General features: G+C 38.0%; 1 protein-coding gene across 1 annotated transcript; it reads left to right on the plus strand.

The window, feature by feature from the left end:
• The first annotated feature begins 214 nt into the window (after window positions 1-214).
• On the plus strand, window positions 215-17,944 carry LOC125244392 (intestinal mucin-like protein). The gene is made up of 26 exons (XM_048154480.1): window positions 215-355; window positions 1,091-1,346; window positions 1,521-1,612; window positions 1,822-1,978; window positions 2,079-2,317; window positions 2,550-2,733; window positions 3,018-3,201; window positions 3,383-3,564; window positions 3,701-3,770; window positions 3,915-4,039; window positions 4,139-4,170; window positions 4,416-4,560; window positions 5,586-5,678; window positions 6,278-6,318; window positions 6,457-6,567; window positions 6,762-6,860; window positions 6,962-7,081; window positions 7,304-7,399; window positions 7,503-7,622; window positions 7,843-7,941; window positions 8,035-8,154; window positions 15,309-15,407; window positions 15,519-15,638; window positions 16,424-16,463; window positions 16,662-16,779; window positions 17,450-17,944. Exons 1-26 carry the CDS (start codon window positions 215-217, stop codon window positions 17,607-17,609), a joined length of 3,243 nt encoding a protein of 1,080 aa, XP_048010437.1. The 3' UTR covers window positions 17,610-17,944.
• The last annotated feature ends 532 nt before the right edge of the window (window positions 17,945-18,476 follow it).

The raw sequence follows: 18,476 nt of genomic DNA on the forward strand, positions 1-18,476 counted from the left end.
CACCTGCGACTTCACCCTTCAGCTCTTCTCACGCCACCGTAGACCTTCGTTGCCATTGCCTACATTCTGGACTCTTATTTCAATAAACTTCTTCTGATTGCCTGCAATTGCTTCCTCCTCTTTTACCAGCCGTCACATCAATGTCTTTCTCTGAGATGAAATGTTTCTCTGTGAGTCTCTTGTTCAAGACCACTATGATCATTTCTGAGAGCAGATGAATCTCCAGGACTTTACCTCTGACAAAGATCTTCTTGAACTCCTCTTTGCAGAAATCCTCCAGTATGTCCCTCAGCTGACGGACAGATTTTCTCACGACATCAAAAGAGGAGAGAGAACTGAAGAGATCATCATTTACGTCTGTAGATTCAGGAGGAGCTGAGAGAGACTGGAAACTCTACAGAAAACAGAAATCAAAGCTCATCACCTCCACACTTCAGCCAATAACCTGCACTACTGTCAGATTTGAGCAGCTCTTGTTGATCTTTAGTAACTCTCCTCAATCCAGCACTTTCACAACATCAGATTCATTCTTCTCAATCCAGCACTTTCACAGCATCAGCTGGTAAATAGTTATGAAAATGTATTATAAAAGGTTTCAGCTGGTTTGAAGATTATCTGATTTTGGTAAACAAGATTGTAAAAAGGTAAGTAAAGAGATGATGCTAAATCTAGCTGGGTGAAACTGGTACCATCAAGTTCATGGATTTCACACTGTTGTAACACAAAGTTTAAATATTAGTGAAGTTTTGAGCTGTTGCTGTCTGGAAGCTCAATATATCTTTCAGAAAAATGTTTCCTAAGAGATTTCCAGAGCTGAACTGCATTTGTAAGTGTGTCTCTTTCAAAAGAAGTTGATCAGATGAGAGTCTGACTGATGATTATATAATAACTGAACACACAGATCAACACTTCAGTCAACGGCTCATTCTGCTCTCATGAAATGTTTCTCTGTGAGTCTCTTGTTCAAGACCACTATGATCCTGTTCTTCTAGATCTCTCTTACCTGCAGGAAATGGATGTGATCCTGTGTGTGTGAAAGCTGCTCCAGCTCAGCGTCTCTCCTCCTCAGATCATTGATCTCCTGCTCCAGTCGCTCCAGTCGTCCTTCAGCTCATCTACAACAACAGAAACATATACTCCCACTACTACTGTAACACCAACACCTACCAAGACAGAAACAGTCACATCTACTACAACAGCTACAACCAGTAATATGTCAACAAACTTCACTGTGCACACAGAGCCCCCTCATTCTTCAACACCTGCAGGCCAGATAGTAATAAATACAACAACAACAACAACTACCAAATGTTTCTGCACATATAACAATAAAGAATACTCTGTAGGTAAGTACTGATATTTTTATGACAGTTTTTTTTTTTATTTCATCTGTGTAGTCCACGTAAAGTTGCTTATTAGATTGATTTACAGTGACATTGAAATTGACATGATTTTTAAGCTGTTTTGAAGTTTGTCTGTTATCTTTTGCTTTCTCTGCAAATCTTTTATTGTAATTATAGGGTCAACAATCCCTCTAGAGGATGAGTGCTATACTGCTTATTGCAACTCCTCTTGCTATATTGTAAAACAAATCAAATTCGACAACCACACGGTAATAAGAGAAACTAAAACATGCTTCACATGTCTTCACATGCTATCTGTGTTTATTATTTCAGTGCATAACTAGTGTAAATAACTTAAAAATAATGGTTTCTTTGTATTATTGTACTCTTTTGCAGTTAAAACGATCTGAAATGAATTATGACCCTGTTTTATTAACCTTTGTTCATTAACATTATTGAAATCTTTTATTTATAACAGACAGATATGTGCACTGTCAGAACATGCAAAGATGGAAAAGTCGTCACAGAACGTGTACATTGTGACCAAAGAACTGAAATTCCTGAATGTGTTAACGGACTTGATCCTGTGCAGGTGTATTATAACAATGGCTGCTGCTTTAAGTATGAGTGTCAATGTGAGGTTTTTTTTTTTTTTTCAAATTGATCTTAAAGGTGCTATCAAAAATTACATTGTATTGGCAGTGCATTATATTTATCTGTTTTCTGAACCAACAGGTGTATGCGAATCCTGGGGTGACCCTCATTATAAAACTTTTGATGGACAATATTATACTTTTCAAGGAAACTGCACTTATGTTTTGTTCGAAGAAATCATCCCAAGATACAATATCAGTGTCCACGCTAAAAACTTTTATTGTGATACTGCACATAATCTTGCTTGCCCTGAGTATGTGCTTGTGTATTACAAATCCTACAAAATCAAAATGGCAAGTGATAATAGTGAAGTGATCAATGTAAGTTTATTCAAACATTTTTTTTTTTTTTTTTACAAAAACTACAAGTGTTTAAAACAAGGTCTGCACAGGATTGTTTAATTTCACTCCCATCCACTCCTGCAAGTTTCTACTCATGCTGAATTTCACTTGTACACTTTTTACTTGTACACAGTTTATTCCGCAATACTGCTCTACAGCAAATTTATGTAATACTCAGTATTACAATTTTCATTATAAATATTTCCCTTAGGTCTCTGTTAATGATGTAAAGCAGATGCCAACATACATAATCGATAGCATCATCATCACCAGTACCGGCATGAAAGTCACTCTGAACATCTCTGAAATCAAAACTTTGATTACAGTCAGTAAAACAGGCATCCATATCAATCTCCCATTCTCCTACTTCCATAATAATACTCAGGGACAATGTGGTGAGTACAGATCTAGTTGTTTAATGACAGATTTGAATTATAATCAAAGCTCAACATGTCTCAAGTGAAGCATAATGTTGATAGAACTCATTTTAATTAGATGACCACCTTCTGCAAGAACAATAAAAATACTTACTTTTGTTTTCTTAAAAGAAAAAATTGGTTCTTGTTGAATTCAGGAAAGTTCCTATTCCATCTTGATTTATTGCAGCTGAAATTTTCCCATCATGGTTGGCTTGTGCTTCTGTTCATTAACTTTTTGAAATTCTGTTGATATTCTTTAGGGTATTGTGATAACAGCAACATAAACGACTGCAGACTTCCTAATGGAACAATCGACCAATCATGTGAGCACATGGCACAGTTTTGGATGGTCCCACCCGGTTGTGAATTACCTCCTCCTTCTCCTCCAGGACCAACTCCAACTAAACCTCCAAATATTACTGTCTGTGAAATAATCACCACCAAGTAAGGCAAAGGACAAACACAGTTTGTTTGTAACAGAGAGTGATTCTATTAAAAGCATTATTAAACAGAATTAAATCATGATGTTGATAAAATTCACATTTTTAAATTATTCTCTTCTAAGATAAGTGAATTTTGGTTTTTTTTGGATGGGGGGGCTCACAAATTTGTATTTTTTTCACAGTCTGTTTAACAGCTGCCATGACGCCGTTCCCTATAAGGATTATTATGAGGCATGTAAATATGATGTATTCACAAAGGGAAAGCCTTCTGTCTGCGCTAGTCTAGAGGCCTATGCACAGCTATGTGGAGAGAATTCTATCTGTGTGGACTGGAGAAACTCCTCTATTCTCAATGGGCTATGTGGTACACTCACAAATGCATTCACGATTTTAGTAATATTAATGTTTATAATGTGTGGATACATTTAAAGGGTTAGTTCACACAAAAATGAACATTCAGATGAAAATTCAATTAATCTTGTCATTGATTTCTGTAACAGAATACAAGTGCCCCAGTAACAAAGTCTACAAGGCATGCGGACCAAGAGTGGAAAAATCCTGCAGTACATCGTAATAATCCTTATCAGTTCATATCCATTATCATGTTGTATTATAATTATAATACTAAATGCTCTGAAATTGACTGCATTTTAACAGTCTTTATCACTGAAAAATTTCTACTTCTATTGTCCTTTCGTTCAACTTTTCAACTAGGTACAATTATATGTTTGCGGAGAAGGACTGCAAAGATTTAAACCAAACTGTAACTGAAGGTTGTTACTGTCCTGATGGCCAATATCGGGTTAATATGACGTCAGATATGTGTACAGCTTACTGCGGTAAGATGTGTTTATCCATTTACTTTCTCTGTTTGCTAGTTTAATGCAACTTTATGTCATATTTTTGATTGCGTTGTTGGTTTTGTTCCCTCTTTGTAGATTGCATTGGTCCTGATGGATTACCTAGAAAGGTATGTCACAATAATTTAAAAGAAACAATGATACAGCGGTATGTTATTGCTTCAGACCCCCTTGGCTGAAATCGCTGTCTAGGGCCCTCATTCCCCCTGAACTCCCAGCAATAACCCTGTTGGCTATATTAGACCAAACCTGCAGCCTCTAAACACATTTTAGTCAGAGAATTCACATTTTCACAATTATTTGTAATCATAACAAACTAAAGTTACCAAAACTAACTCTCAATCTTCTTCTACAGCCTGGGGACACATGGACATTTCAGTGTGACACATATAATTGCAGTAATACTGGTGTGCCTTTTAAAGAGCCTATAAAGTGTCCAACTAAGATGCCCTGTGGTGATGGATACAAAAGCACAGTTATAAACTGCTGTCCAACTTGTGGTGAGTCATTAAGGATTGATCAAGAGTCAAAGAAAGCTGATATGATGTTTCCTCTTTTATTCAAGATTTAAAAATGTGTTTAACAGTCTTTTAATTGTACATTGAAATTGCGACTCAAAAGATTTGCAGCAGTGACTATGAATACAGTAAAAGTTAAAGTTAAAGTAAAAGTAATTGCCAACATGGTGCATGGGCAAGAATAATAAGAAGTTCAAAACACACCACATTTAGGGCCCTATTTTAATGATCTAAGCACATGGTTTAAAGCGCATGGCGCAAGTGCACTTAGGGCATGTCTGATTCCACTTTTGCTATTTTGACAACAGGAAAAATGGTCAGTGTGCCCGGCACATGGTCTAAAAGGGTTGTCCCTATTCTCTTAATGAGTAATGGGTGTGTTTTGGCCTTAACATGCAATAAACCAATCAGAGTCTCATCTCACATTCCCTTTAAAAGCCAGTTACACTCGAACCATGGTGGATTCGCTATTTACATGGCAGAATTTGCAAGCAGAAAAACTGAACGCTTCTCTAGTGAGGAAACGGAAGCACATTGTGCACCCACATATAGGCACATATTACTAACGCATTCTTTAAATAACAAATAAAATATTGCTGTTGACTCAGTTTCAACTCATTGATTCAGTTGCCTCAAAATACCAATGCGCCAACAATTGCCTGAACATACCTCGTTTTCAGACCAGCATGCCCATGGGTACACAAATGGGTGCAAATGCTTTTGCTATTTAAACATTGTGGCGCAGGACATGAAAATGCTAACTGAGTCAGGCTGAAACTAGCAAAATCACTTACGTCGCACCTGGTGCCACATCATGCCAATTCTGTGATAGGGCCCTTAAACTTAAATGTCTCATCTAGTATGAACCTGCTGGTGGTGTCATAGGCATCAAATAAGCATGTAACCAATTTATATTTCTTCCACTTTGACCTAATAACAGCCATAAACACATAAAAAAAATTCAAAACGTTCAACATTATTAATTTAAATATTCTTAATCCATTCAGTTTGTGATCTCAATCTGTGCCTTCAGAAGAAATGTGATTTGGGATTTGAGTTAGCATCAAATAAAACTGAAGGCAGTTGCTGTCCACTCTGTGGTAAGTCTCAAATTTTCTTACTGATTCCTACTCAAATATCATTGCTGTTTGCCAAAAACCTTTCATATTTTCCAAGAAAGCAACTTTTCCAAAGACAGTACTTGAATCTTTTTTTTCTACAAAACTGCAACTTCTAAAAATAAAAACTTATTTCTCTCATAATTCTCTCATAACCTTTCTTCATTATTCTAAACCTGTATGATTGTTAGATGTTAGAAAACAAGATAATAGAAACTGGTCAGTTTTGTTCATGCATTTGAAAAGAATGTGGACTGTTTTTTTCTTTTACAAAAACACTATGATTTTGTCAGAAATGTAGTCCAAATGGCTTGTACCAAGTTTGACATATTAGAATGTCTTCAAAGCAGTACAGTCCAATTTTCTGTTACATTCATGGTATTTTTGCATTGTTTCTGAAGCTTTAAAGCTTCAATGCCCATTCATCGCAAATGATTGGAAAAGTGCATTCTTTCTCATTTTGTGTTTCATGAAAGAATGAAGGTCATATGGGTTTTGGGATGAGATGAGGGTGAGTAAATGATGACAAGTGAATTTTCTCTATAAGCAATTCATAAAATTCTTTATTTTTCTCTGTTCAGTGCCCAAAGACGTCTGTGTGTACAAAAACACAGAGTACAAGGTGAGCTGCTGGGTTCATTTCATATTAATGAACTATTATAGATGGAAGACTCGATCGGTTTCTAGTTTTTGTATTTGTTATAATTTTCTTCACTTAATCATATAGTTCTGTTCTTCAATGGAGTCTGTCTTTTGTCAGGTTGGAGAAGTCTACAGTTACAAATGTGAAACTGTTACTTGCCATAAAATGAATGGCTCTTTTATGATTAAAAAGAACATCACAGAATGCAGTTCACATAACTGTAGTCCTGTAAGTAGAATCTCTAAATCCACACTTGTTCTGTATGTATTTTGGCCGCTGCTAGTTATTTCTTGTTTTCTTATCTACTCCTCTTCTTTTTAACATCACCTCTTATTAGAAATTTTTCTAATTTGAAAATTCAGTAGAAGGTGCCATTAGATTATTGAAACTATTGTATAAACTTGTTTATTTTACACTCCAAGGGGTTTGAATATGTGAAAAAAGAAGGAGAGTGCTGTGGATCATGCACACAAGTGGCCTGTATTTATGATGCACCAAACAACACCAGACAGACTCTCAAGGTACATTTGAAAACATTCTTAAACCTTTCTTCATTCGTTCAGTTCAGCAGACAATCTGCTATGTTCTTCAGTCCTCATGGAGTCTGTCTGTCTTTTGTTAGGTTGGAGAAGTCCAAAGTTACACATGTGAAACTGTTACCTGTCGTGAAATCAATGGCTCGTTTATGACTGACAGGAGCTCTGAGAAGTGCTCTTACTTGAGTTCAAGTGACTGTAAACCTGTAAGTAGAATCTCTATATTCATGCTTGTTCTGTATGTACTTTGGCCTTTGGTACAGTTTTTTCTTATATTTCTCTTGTTTTCTTATCACCTCATCTTCTTTTTTTAACATCACCTCTTACTCTTCAGTAATGCTTAAAAAGTCTCTACTTTGCAAATCCAGTAAAAGGTGCAATTGGATTATTGAAACTACTGTATAAACTTGTTTATTTTACACTCCAAGGGGTTTGAATATGTGAAAAAAGGAGCGTGCTGTGGAGAATGTAGACAAGTAGACTGTATTTATGATGCACCAAACAACACCAGACAGACTCTCAAGGTACATTTGAAAACATTCTTAAACTTCTTCATTATTTCAGTTCAGCAGACAATTAATCTGCTATGTTCTTCAGTCCTCATGGAATTTGTATGTCTTTTGTTAGGTTGGAGAAGTCCAGAGTTACACATGTGAAAATGTTACCTGTCGTGAAATTAATGGCTCACTTATGACTGACAGGAGCTCTGAGAAGTGCTCTTACTTGAGTTCAAGTGACTGTAGTCCTGTAAGTAGAATCTCTAAATTCACACTTGTTCTGTATGTACTTTAGCTGCTGCAACAGTTTTTTCTGATATTTCTCTTGTTTTCTTATCTGCTTGTCTTCTTTTTAATATCACCTCTTACTCTTCAGTAATGCTTAAAAAGTCTCTAATTTAAAAATACAGTAAATGGTGCCAATGGATTATTGAAACTACTGTATAAACTTGTTTGTTTTTCACTCCAAGGGGTTTAAATATATGAAAAAAGAAGGAGCGTGCTGTGGATCATGCACACAAGTGGCTTGTATTTATGATGCACCAAACAACACCAGACAGACTCTCAAGGTACATTTGAAAACATTCTCAAACTTCTTCGTTCAGCAGACAATTAATCTGCTATGTTCTTCAGTCCTCATGGTGTCTGTCTGTTTTTGTTAGGTTGGAGAAGTCCATAGTTACAAATGTGAAAATGTTACTTGTCGTGAAATCAATGGCTCGTTTATGACTGACAGGAGCTCTGAGAAGTGCACTTACTTGAGTTCAAGTGACTGTAAACCTGTAAGTAGTAATAAAATCCAAACATGACACGCTTGTTCCCTTTCAAAAGCTACACTCAATGCTGCGCTTAGCACTATGGGAACAGCATTGCGTGACCATCTGTGAATACTGTGCATAACACGTCATGAACTTGACAACCTCAGACGGTAACGTAATGTGCGCTCATCTGAGGCTATAATTAGGTGTGCCACAGGTGCCTCTTCAAGTGTCTTTGTCTTCAGAATCATACTGTGTTGTGTGTGTGACAAATCAGGAATATTCTCTCTTTCTCCTCTCACTCTCTTTGGAAGCAATAAGGAAAATAGAATGTCTAAAGAAAATGAGCGACGTACGAGGTAAGAGCTGTGTGTCTCCGTGTCTACGGCCCATGCCTGAATGTGAATCACATCAGTTTTGCTTTGTTTGTTTGGGGGAAGAGCACACTGCCCACACGTTGGAGGAGGACGACTGCGAGCACTGTGAACTTTTCCCAGTGAAAGTGCTACACGCTCGTCTCACCGACTTCCGAGGACCAGCACCCACTCTGTCATCATGAGGCTTTCGTATGGTTTTGGCAGAGGATTGAGAGACGGGTCCATGCCTATTCCTCGCTCCCTCTCCAGATGTGAATGTCCTTTCAGGAGGACAATGAATCTCTCGCATCCACTATGGATTTTGAGTTTCTAGTCTCTGAGCATTCCTCACGTGATGATAAAGCGTATGAGGAATTACTAGAGGTGGTTACTCGTGTGGTTGCCAAGTTACAGCTAGACTGGCCGTGCAAACAAGAGACATCCAAATGTTTTAAATTAGAAGACAGATTTCTGTCTGGTGGCCATACCATGGCGTTGTTGCTGGCGTACCAGGATGACCTGCTAAAGGATCTGAGTATGGGAGGTTCCATCGATGAGGAGGCGTTCTCTGAGATTTGTCGAGCTACAGATTTGTCCCTCTGTGCGACCAAGCAAACGGCACACACCATTGGTCATTCAATGGGCACGCTGGTTGCCATGGAGAGGGATCTGTGGCTGAACCTCACATGCTTCAAAGACAGAGGCCGAGTGTTCATGCATGATGCCCACATTTCACCCTCCGGTCTGTTTGGCGACTTGGTCAACATAGGGGGTTGCGGTTTCCAGTGAAGTGTTGGGTGTCCCGTTACTTCCTGTTTTTGCCCAGGACATGGAACACCCAGCACCCCCTCAATGGGAAGTATCAAAATCGGTACCTATTTCAGAGAACTTGGCAGCATGGAAGCTACTGCCGCGCATCTCTACTTGGGTTCTAATGACAGTAGAAAAAGGGTACAGAATCCAGTTTGCTCTTCATTGCTCTTCAGCCATAGAACATGAGAGAGAGACAGGCTACTACAGTCAATACTTCCTGGTCCCCAAAAAAGATGGGGGACTGCCCCAGGGGATTTCATTCAAGGGCCAATCCTCAAAGGCAGATAGGGGTTATGCATCCCGGACTACATACCATCTCTATGTGGCTCAGACCCCAGTTCCTCGCCTTGGGTACTACTCTAGGTGTGCCTTGCCGTCACAAAATGCTAATGACAGATGCCTCCCTGTTGGGCTGGGGAGCAGTCTTAGGTGGTCGTCCAGCCCAAGGGGTGTGAGAGGGTCATCAGCTCGAATGGCACATCAACTGCCTCAAACTGATCGCTGTATTTCTGGCCTTGAAATACTTCCTCCAGAAGATGAGAGGCTGCCATGTCCTAGTGCGAATGGACAACACACGGCAGTCTCCTACTCCTGCCACGCCTTGACTGACGGGTTGCCAGTAGGTAAGAATCCTCTACACGTCCGCTTCATTTGTGGGGCCAGGCGACTGAGTGTAACGTCTGCAGTGTTGTCTTAAATAAGGAGAGATGAGGATCTAAATGCAAACAGTTTATTCCATTTGAAAACAGTCAAACATGGTTCCAGACATGACACAGTAATCCACAGATCAGTAGGACATGAATCCTGGAAAGGCAGTGATTAACACTCTGAGGTCTGAGGTATCGCCGGCGATACCACCGCGGTTTTATTCTTACCAGTGTGAAAGAGACTCAAAATACTCTGTCAATGTTGCACATACAATTAAGAGTTATACACCATTTTATCTGTTGAATATCTTCTTTTATTTGTGTACACTCAGAGTAAAACAAAATGTTGTGCTTTTTATAAAATAAAGAAAACTAACCTGAAGCATGATCTGTCATCTCCCTCTGAACGAAGTCCAATCTGATAGTTCTCAGAAAATGAACTGTAACTTTGTGAATACTAATGACACAAAAATGAGACTTATGTCTAAAAAACGTTGAAATGTCAGGTTTTAAATCGTGTAAGTCAAATCGAAAACAAATATTCTCTGTTTATGTAATCTGTATGAAAAGAGAGCCATGTCAGAAGTCCGTGATTCAGCTCATTATCTGCTAATGCGACCACGCCCACGGAGCCAGCGCTATTCAGATGCAAATTTCAGTCAATACATGCATACATCGTCTCAATCGTGTATTTATTGTCTTCAAAAGTGTTTTGAATAGCCATAGTTAACGATCTCTGGCCTCTGTTAGTTCAGTTCCTGGAGAGTCACATGACCTGTTCTTCTTTAGATAAATTTGTGGACTATAGGTGTACAGAGCGCCCTCCGGCTGCAAGTATGAATTGAAAACACAGTATCCAGCGTTCATAGTGTTGACAATAAATATTGAATAAATATTACTCCTCTGTATAGAAAATTGACATAAACATATGAGAATCCATCAATATTTCTCCAAATGTGCATGCTTTTAAACTAAAAGGCTATATGAAATGCCACAGAGGTAACATAATTGTTCAGACACTTTGCATCACAGAAATACATTATATTTTAAAGAATATAATAGAATTCCATTATTTTAAATTGTAATAATATTTCACAGTATTGCTTTTTTTCTGTATGTTTGATATACACCATATGATGAGCTTGAGACATGATCACAGAGGGTTTTTTCACAGCCTACCTGACTGAAAGAGCTCATTATTATGCAAGTCATTTCAGGTCATTGCTATGTGATTCTTTTGTCTTCTCAGGTGAGAATCACCCATTATTCATGATTATTCATGATGATTCACGCCTCCACGCATACTGTGTTTCTTGACAAAAAGTGTCTTACAAAATTTAAATCTCTCTATTGTTTTATATGAACAAGCAGGCAGCATAATTTTTACATCATTCTGAAGCAAAAACTTTAGTCTACAACCTCCAATACCCAGACGTCTTGTGAACACATATACAATATTATTTTTTTGTCCTTATTTCAGTGACTTAAGTTTTTTGTTTTTTCAATAACCACGCATAAATTTTATTCCTTCAAAAATACATACATGTACATACATGTTTCTCACATATTATTGTAGCCTAGTTTGTGCTGAATACAGTGTAATGACACTTTTTCCATTAATATGTTTATGAACAACTGAAAAAAGCACAAATGTCAGGGCATGTCAAAACTTCTCCAGGGCCCCGAAAATCCTCAGACCCCAGAGGGTTAATCCAAGCAGACAATCCATAAATCCAGAAAAGGCAGTAACATTTACTCCAGGTCAGACAAGGCATGATCAGCATGGCTGAACAACACAACAAACATTACACTGAGAAACTCCAACAATAACTGACAAACTCTGACTAAAACCGGGACCTATTTATACAGAGAATGCTAATGAGGTAACAAGGGGGAGGGGAAAATCGTCAAGGCAACTAACAAGGGTGACCACAAACATGACAAGAGCACACGTCAACATAAGAGTCCCTAACTCAGACACACACGTTCTGAGTTCCTTACACTGAGGCCTCACGTTAGAGCGAAGATTCCCTCATGGGACTTATAGTCCATAGTCCTTGAGGGGCTGGTTGACACCCCCTTCGAACCTCTAGAGTCAGCACCTGACAAGCTACTGGCCCTTAAAATGGTTTTTCTCATGGCTATGACTTCCCTGAAAAGAATTGGGGATTTGCAGGCTCTGTGGACATCGCCATCCTGCTTAGACTTTGTCCCAGGCATGGTTAAAGGGTCATGAAACCCCCTGTTTCAGCAGCAGTCAGTTCTCACCATAGTTTTGAAAACAGAAGTGGGCGTGGTTACGCTGCAGAGTGGAGGGGGATGAGGGAAGGCAGACGACACAGCAATGGCTTCTGATTCAGACAGTTTAATTTTGCTCTCATTAAAAGCATAAAAAAAAGCTTCCAACAAATGTACACTGCAAATTACTATTACATGCAACACAATATACACATGGTATTTGCTATAATTTAATACACAAATAAATGCACATCCATTCGCATCTTGTTCTCTGCATTGAATACAAACATGCTGCTGCATCTTTGATAACTTCTGAGACATATTTTGCAGCGTTTTTATAAGCCATTTGATTGGTTAAAGAGCCGTAAAGAGTGGTTACACTGACGGTGTGGATGAATCACGTTTATGGCGAAGACAGATATTAAAGAGAACTTGTGTGATGCAGAAACTCTTACAAAGCAAAAACAAACACTCGTTTTTGATCCATCAATGCATCTCTATCTTATTGTATGCAGTCTCACTGTTTGAAGCGCCTGTCAGAGGATGAATGAGGCCGGAGTCCACCTTTCTCCCATTATCGTAGCTTTCTTGAGAAAAATGCTTGCTAAACACAGTTTCAATGTGTCGTAGTTGATGGCCAATCAACTGCCCACAGCCAGTCTAGCCCTGGCTTTTACACCACGAAAACAAACACTTGCGACCCATGAATGCCTCTCATCTACTGCGTGATCTAACAGTTTGATGTCTGTCATATGAAAGAACCACGTGGTGTCCTGAATAATTAAGAGACAGTGTCTTCTCATAGGATAAGAAAACTCAGAATCATTAATAATTATGAGACACTGACGCATCATGGAAGTATTATAATGTACCGCTGTGACGTGGACATGGTGTAGATTTTAAACCTGGAAGACGAAAATAGTGCAAAAATAGCTGCAAAAACAGATGCTAACATTGTATACGATGTTCAACACATATTTCTGTTAAAAACTCTGAAAATTTAGTTTAAGGTTTCATGACCCTTTAAGGCTATTTTGCATCCTCACTCTGACTACCTGCCTAAGGTTCCATTTTTGACTAAATCTGGTCACTCTTGAAGCCTTCTGCCCTCCTCCGTTCACAACGCAAGAGCAGGAGAAACTTCACCGACTATGTCCAGTCCGTGCTCTTCAGGCCTGCGTCCACCGCACTCGTCAGTGGTGTAAGTCAGAGCAACTCTTCATCTGCTATGGCGTTCGAAACGGGGGCAGCTGCCACCAAGCAAACTGTCACATTGGGTGAGGGATGCCATTGTTCTAGCCTATTAGGTGCGTGGTCAAGCTTCGCCTCTAGGAATTAGGGCTCACTATGGGGTTTGCTTCCTCCCAAGCTTTGGTATGTAAGTATGTGATGTGGCTGGTTGGACCTCTCCTCACACATTCATAAGATTTTATAGTTTGGATGTTCACGTCCTTGTTTCAACATCACAAGCTCATGTCAGAGACCTTTCACATGTTTGTGAGCACACACACTACACAACCATGAGGGGTTCAGATGTCCACAGTGCGGCAGCATGGGTATTCTCATTCCCATAGCGCTAAACGCAGCATTGTGAGTAGCTTTTGAAAGGGAGCGTCTCAGGTTACTTGACTGTAATCCTGTTCCCTGCCGTACTGAGGTTATCCCAGGACAATTCTTCAGACATAGTGATACTTGAAGAGGCACCTCAAATTATAGCCTCAGACGAGCGCATTACTATGACGTCACCATCTGAGGCTGTCAAGTTCAATGTCAATTTCATTGATGTGTTATACACAGTATTCACAGATGGTCATACAAAGCTGTTCCCATAGTGCCAAGCGTTGCATCTCTTTCCCGCTTTATCAGGGAACAGGGTTACAGTCAAGTAACCCGAGACCTTTTCTATGTATTTTGTATGGCTGTCACTTTCTGATTCAATATGGTTTTGCTGAATTGATTGCATGACAGCATGAGCCACTATGTCCTATACCTGGACAAATGATTCCTAAGAACCAGGGATGGAATTACAACAATCTTCTTAAGAAAAAAGAAAACAACTATGAAATTTCTAACTTTAATTACGTTATTATGTAATTTACGAAGATTTTTAACAATCTTCTATTCAATAATTTAAATTGGTCTTAAGTTTTATCTTAAAAAAAGGATAAAAAAAAAAAAAAGTATTAATGTATTAAAAGTATTTTTTGGAATACGAAATATTCTTAAAAGGTGGACTAAGTAGAATTTCAAAAACACTGTTTGGAAGTTAGTCGGGCCGTCACCAACAACAAACATCTAACCAATCAGCATTAGGGATTGTATGATGGTTGAGGAGACAGAACGAGCAAGAGGGAGATTTGAAAAACGGATACAAAAGAGCTCAAAAGAATATCACTGGAATGAAGGTTTATGACTGGCCAAGCACTTTGGGACCCGCATTTATATTAGAAAAGCTTTCAAGCACTGGAGAGAGCTAAGTGGGAAGGCCTGAAAACAGACGTGGAGGCTGCTTTCATTCTGCTTCACATGTGTTTGATTGTCTGGAGCTGCTGTTCTGTTGGCAACTAACAACGAACACTTTGTATTAACTCTTATGTACTGTACATCCATTTTTTGTGCTTCCTTGTCGTTCGTTCATCAATTGCGCTTTATTTTTCGTGAAGCCTTTTGTTGCACGTCAGCTGTGATAAACAGACATCCACTCGCATTGCGTGTGTAGCAATGGCCAGATAGTGAGAGTTGTACAGGTCAACCACTGCACACTGACGACTGCTAAAGAATGAGGTGTTTAGCGTCATTGTTAGTGCACTCGCCTCGCCTGCCAGCAGCGATCAGGCCGGATTTCGAGACCAGCTCGGAGCAGGGTGGTTAGGATTAGAGTGTGAGCTTAGGAGGCGGAGCAATGAAGAGAGGGGTGGGTTTGTTTGGGTTGATTTCAAAAACCAACAATGTCCAACAGCATTTTTAAAAATCTACTTATCCCACCTTTAACTTCATTCTGAAGTTAGAAAATAAGAAGAAAAGAACAGTTAAGGTTTTGCGAATCTGGCCCTGGTTCTTTTTTAATGAGTCTTTGTCAAAACAAGTGAATTTTTAAACTATAAACTTGTTTTTACATGTCAAGTGCTTTGAATATGTGAAACAAGAAGGAGAGTGCTGTGGATCATGTCAACAAAAATGCTGTATTTATGATGCACCAGACAAAACCACACATAATCTCCAGGTACAGTGTAAAACATTTCAATGTTTTCTTCATTCTTTCAGTTCATCAGACAAAGTATAGTAAACAGTATAAGTATACATCCTCATACAGCCTCTATGTCTTTTTGTTTAGGATCGAGAGGCGTACAATTTCAAATGTACAACTGGTACCTGCAATAAAGTGAATGGCTCGTTTGTGATTGTGGAGAGCATTAAAAAATGCCCTGAATTTAAACCAGAGGACTGTGTGCCTGTAAGCTTGTATTTTTTTTATTTTTTTTATTACTGCTGCTTTCTGCTACTGCTTAAGTTTGGATGTGTCGCTTTGACATACAGTCACTGTTTTTCTTTTATTTTTTTCACATTTCTCCAGACTACGGTCAGTGTTTTCAAAACAATTAATGCAGCCAAAGAAACACTCCTAATTTAGCAAAACAAAAGTTGCAAATGAGTTTGTTTAGTATATCAAAGAGGGGAATATTCTGTCATTATTTACTCAACCTAATGTTGTTCCAAGCAGTGAAAAAGGATAGGGGCCACGGGATGTCAGGGAAGCCCCACACATGATGGGAAAAATGTATATGTATATCATGACCACTAATTAACAATGCATTCCCAAAATTGGCATGTTTTACGAAATTCGTTTCCTTCGATTTACTTAATCATGGCCACATTGTAATAATTTGTTGCCTTGTTTTATTTAAATCAAAACAAAGGGAACAAATGAATTTAATGTCGCCATGATTTACTAAAACAAGGGAACAAGTGAATTAATAGAATGTGGGAACAAATTAATTTGTGGCCACAATTGAACTAAAACGAGAAAACAATGAATGAACAAGGAATGAATTCTTAGCTCATGACCACTATATATATATATGTGTGTGGGTGATGACAAAATGGAGTGAAATATTATTTTGAAATTGTTTTTGTGTATTGTTTCAAGAAAAAAATATGTACTTTTATTTAGTATGAAAATGTGCAATATGTTTGAATAACATTTGAATAACGTTTTCTATTCTATTTGTGTCTTTACAGGATACAATAGAATTAGACATAGATGGATGTTGCAATACCTGTAAGATATACTTTACACTAAACACCCTGACACAAACAATATATATTTAAGTTAAAATTATTTTGTCCACATTACTATGTCTATGCAGATAATTTAACAGATGTTAAGTAAATTAAAATAACATAATAGGCCCTATATAACATTCAGTGCATGTATTGTTCATGAGTCTCAAGCTTACCTGCCTCTATCATCTCTCAGGTAAACCCAGGAACTGTATTCTAGAGAAGAACCACACCATTCTGCATGTCGATGGTTGCACTTCCATCGAGAATGTAGAAGTTACTTCCTGCACTGGCCACTGTGACAGCAGATCAATGTGAGAGCATTACACAAACATATTCATTTTTTATTTTTAAATTTTCAGATGAACTGTAAAGTTTGCATAATATTTTTTAAGACTTCCTTTCTGAAGACCTGACAATAAACATGAAATAATTATCAATATTATAATATTTAAAATGTTAAAATTATGAAAATGTAAAGATAAACACCTATGCCAAAATGGATAACAGGATTGAAAATTAAGATTAATATAAGCTGTCACTCAGTAGGGACTAGCTAGTTTGGGACCAAATGTTGATTTGTAGTTATTGATGTGTTATATTTCCATAAATTAATTATTATTATTTATTTTTTTTTAGCAACATGATTGCGAGATATCAATATGTCTTTGCTAATTAAAACCATTTTGTTAATTATTTTATAATGAATTGAATATCAATTCAACTGACTGTTAAAATGATCATGTTTTAACAAAACAAAAATAGCTCAGAAAAGTGAAGATAGCTCTGGGAAAATCTCCAACATATGTTTGCGGTAGCCTTTTGGTTTGATATTTTGTCATGTATACATTATCCAATGAAATTCATACATTTTTAAGTGTGTCTTAGCATCCAAACCTTTGTGTGGATACTGTATATAAGGATAAACTCACATCCAGCTGTATTACATTCATCTGACTGATGTTTTCTTGGAAACCTGCACAGGTATTCGATGGACATGAACAATATGACGCACAGCTGTTTTTGCTGCCAGGAGGATCAATTCAGCAATAGAAATGTGACGCTGAAGTGTGCCAATGGCAGCGAGAAGTTTTATAACTACATGTACATAGAGACCTGCAAATGCACTAAGTGTGAAAACTAGAAAGAAGAAAAAATCAAATATCCTCCTTAGTGCTGATTTGAACATCACTCAATCTGAAAAAAATTGTAAAACATAATATATATCTGAAAATGACAGTAGTTATGATTTAAGCTGATTGTTACAGTGCATTAATGGCTAAATTTATTTTTTCTTTGTAGTGTGTTGCAGGGGTATGGTTAACTCTAAGCATAATCTATTTTGTTATGTCTTGAAGGGGATGCTGGGCTTTTTTTATTTGTTATACTCTCTGGTAATGCATGCTATAATAATGTCCTGTACTTTTCCTTCCAATGAAATGAATTAAAATCACAATAAAGCATAATAAAGAGCATCAACTACAGTCCCCTGGATTTATTCAGAGAAGTGCCTCCAGTAATCTCCAGTATATGGTTTCATGTTTACAGTGAAAATGTCCATGTTTAATTTATGTTGAATCTCACTGTACATAGAGAGAATGCATTCAGTACCTGGCCAGAAAGAAAGTAGCATCATATCTTCTGCAGTACATCTCACCTCAAGAGGTCACTGTCTTCCATCTACTGAAAGTGACTTTAAATTCTTGACAGGAAGGAACACGATGCAGGGATAGAATACACATTCAGTGGTTTAGTACAAACCAGTGACCGCACTGTATTCTATCCCTGCATTGTGTTCCTTCCTTTCAAGAGCTTGTATAGGGGAAAAAGTGTGAATGCTGAATCCATACTGTCAGAAGATCTCTTCCACATTGCTTGAATTAGACTCACTTTGTCTTAGAAATTAACATTTTCCATGTTGTGCTATCCTGTTTGTTTCATCTGCAGCTCGACCCATCAAAATGAGCTGTCTGTCAGCGCTTGATCTTTTAGGCCATGCAACGTCAACTGG

This window comes from Megalobrama amblycephala, linkage group LG14 (genome assembly GCF_018812025.1).
Source record: "Megalobrama amblycephala isolate DHTTF-2021 linkage group LG14, ASM1881202v1, whole genome shotgun sequence".
NCBI classification, from domain to species: domain Eukaryota; kingdom Metazoa; phylum Chordata; class Actinopteri; order Cypriniformes; family Xenocyprididae; genus Megalobrama; species Megalobrama amblycephala.

What these genes read in the sequence shown, in the direction of transcription:
- LOC125244392 (XM_048154480.1), top strand. Translation starts at nt 215, where the DNA reads ATGAATCTCCAGGACTTTACCTCTGACAAAGATCTTCTTGAACTCCTC. An exon ending in CAATAAAGAATACTCTGTAG is followed by an intron (nt 1,347 to 1,520) that starts GTAAGTACTGAT and finishes TTGTAATTATAG; the next exon opens with GGTCAACAATCCCTCTAGAG. An exon ending in TCAAATTCGACAACCACACG is followed by an intron (nt 1,613 to 1,821) that starts GTAATAAGAGAA and finishes TATTTATAACAG; the next exon opens with ACAGATATGTGCACTGTCAG.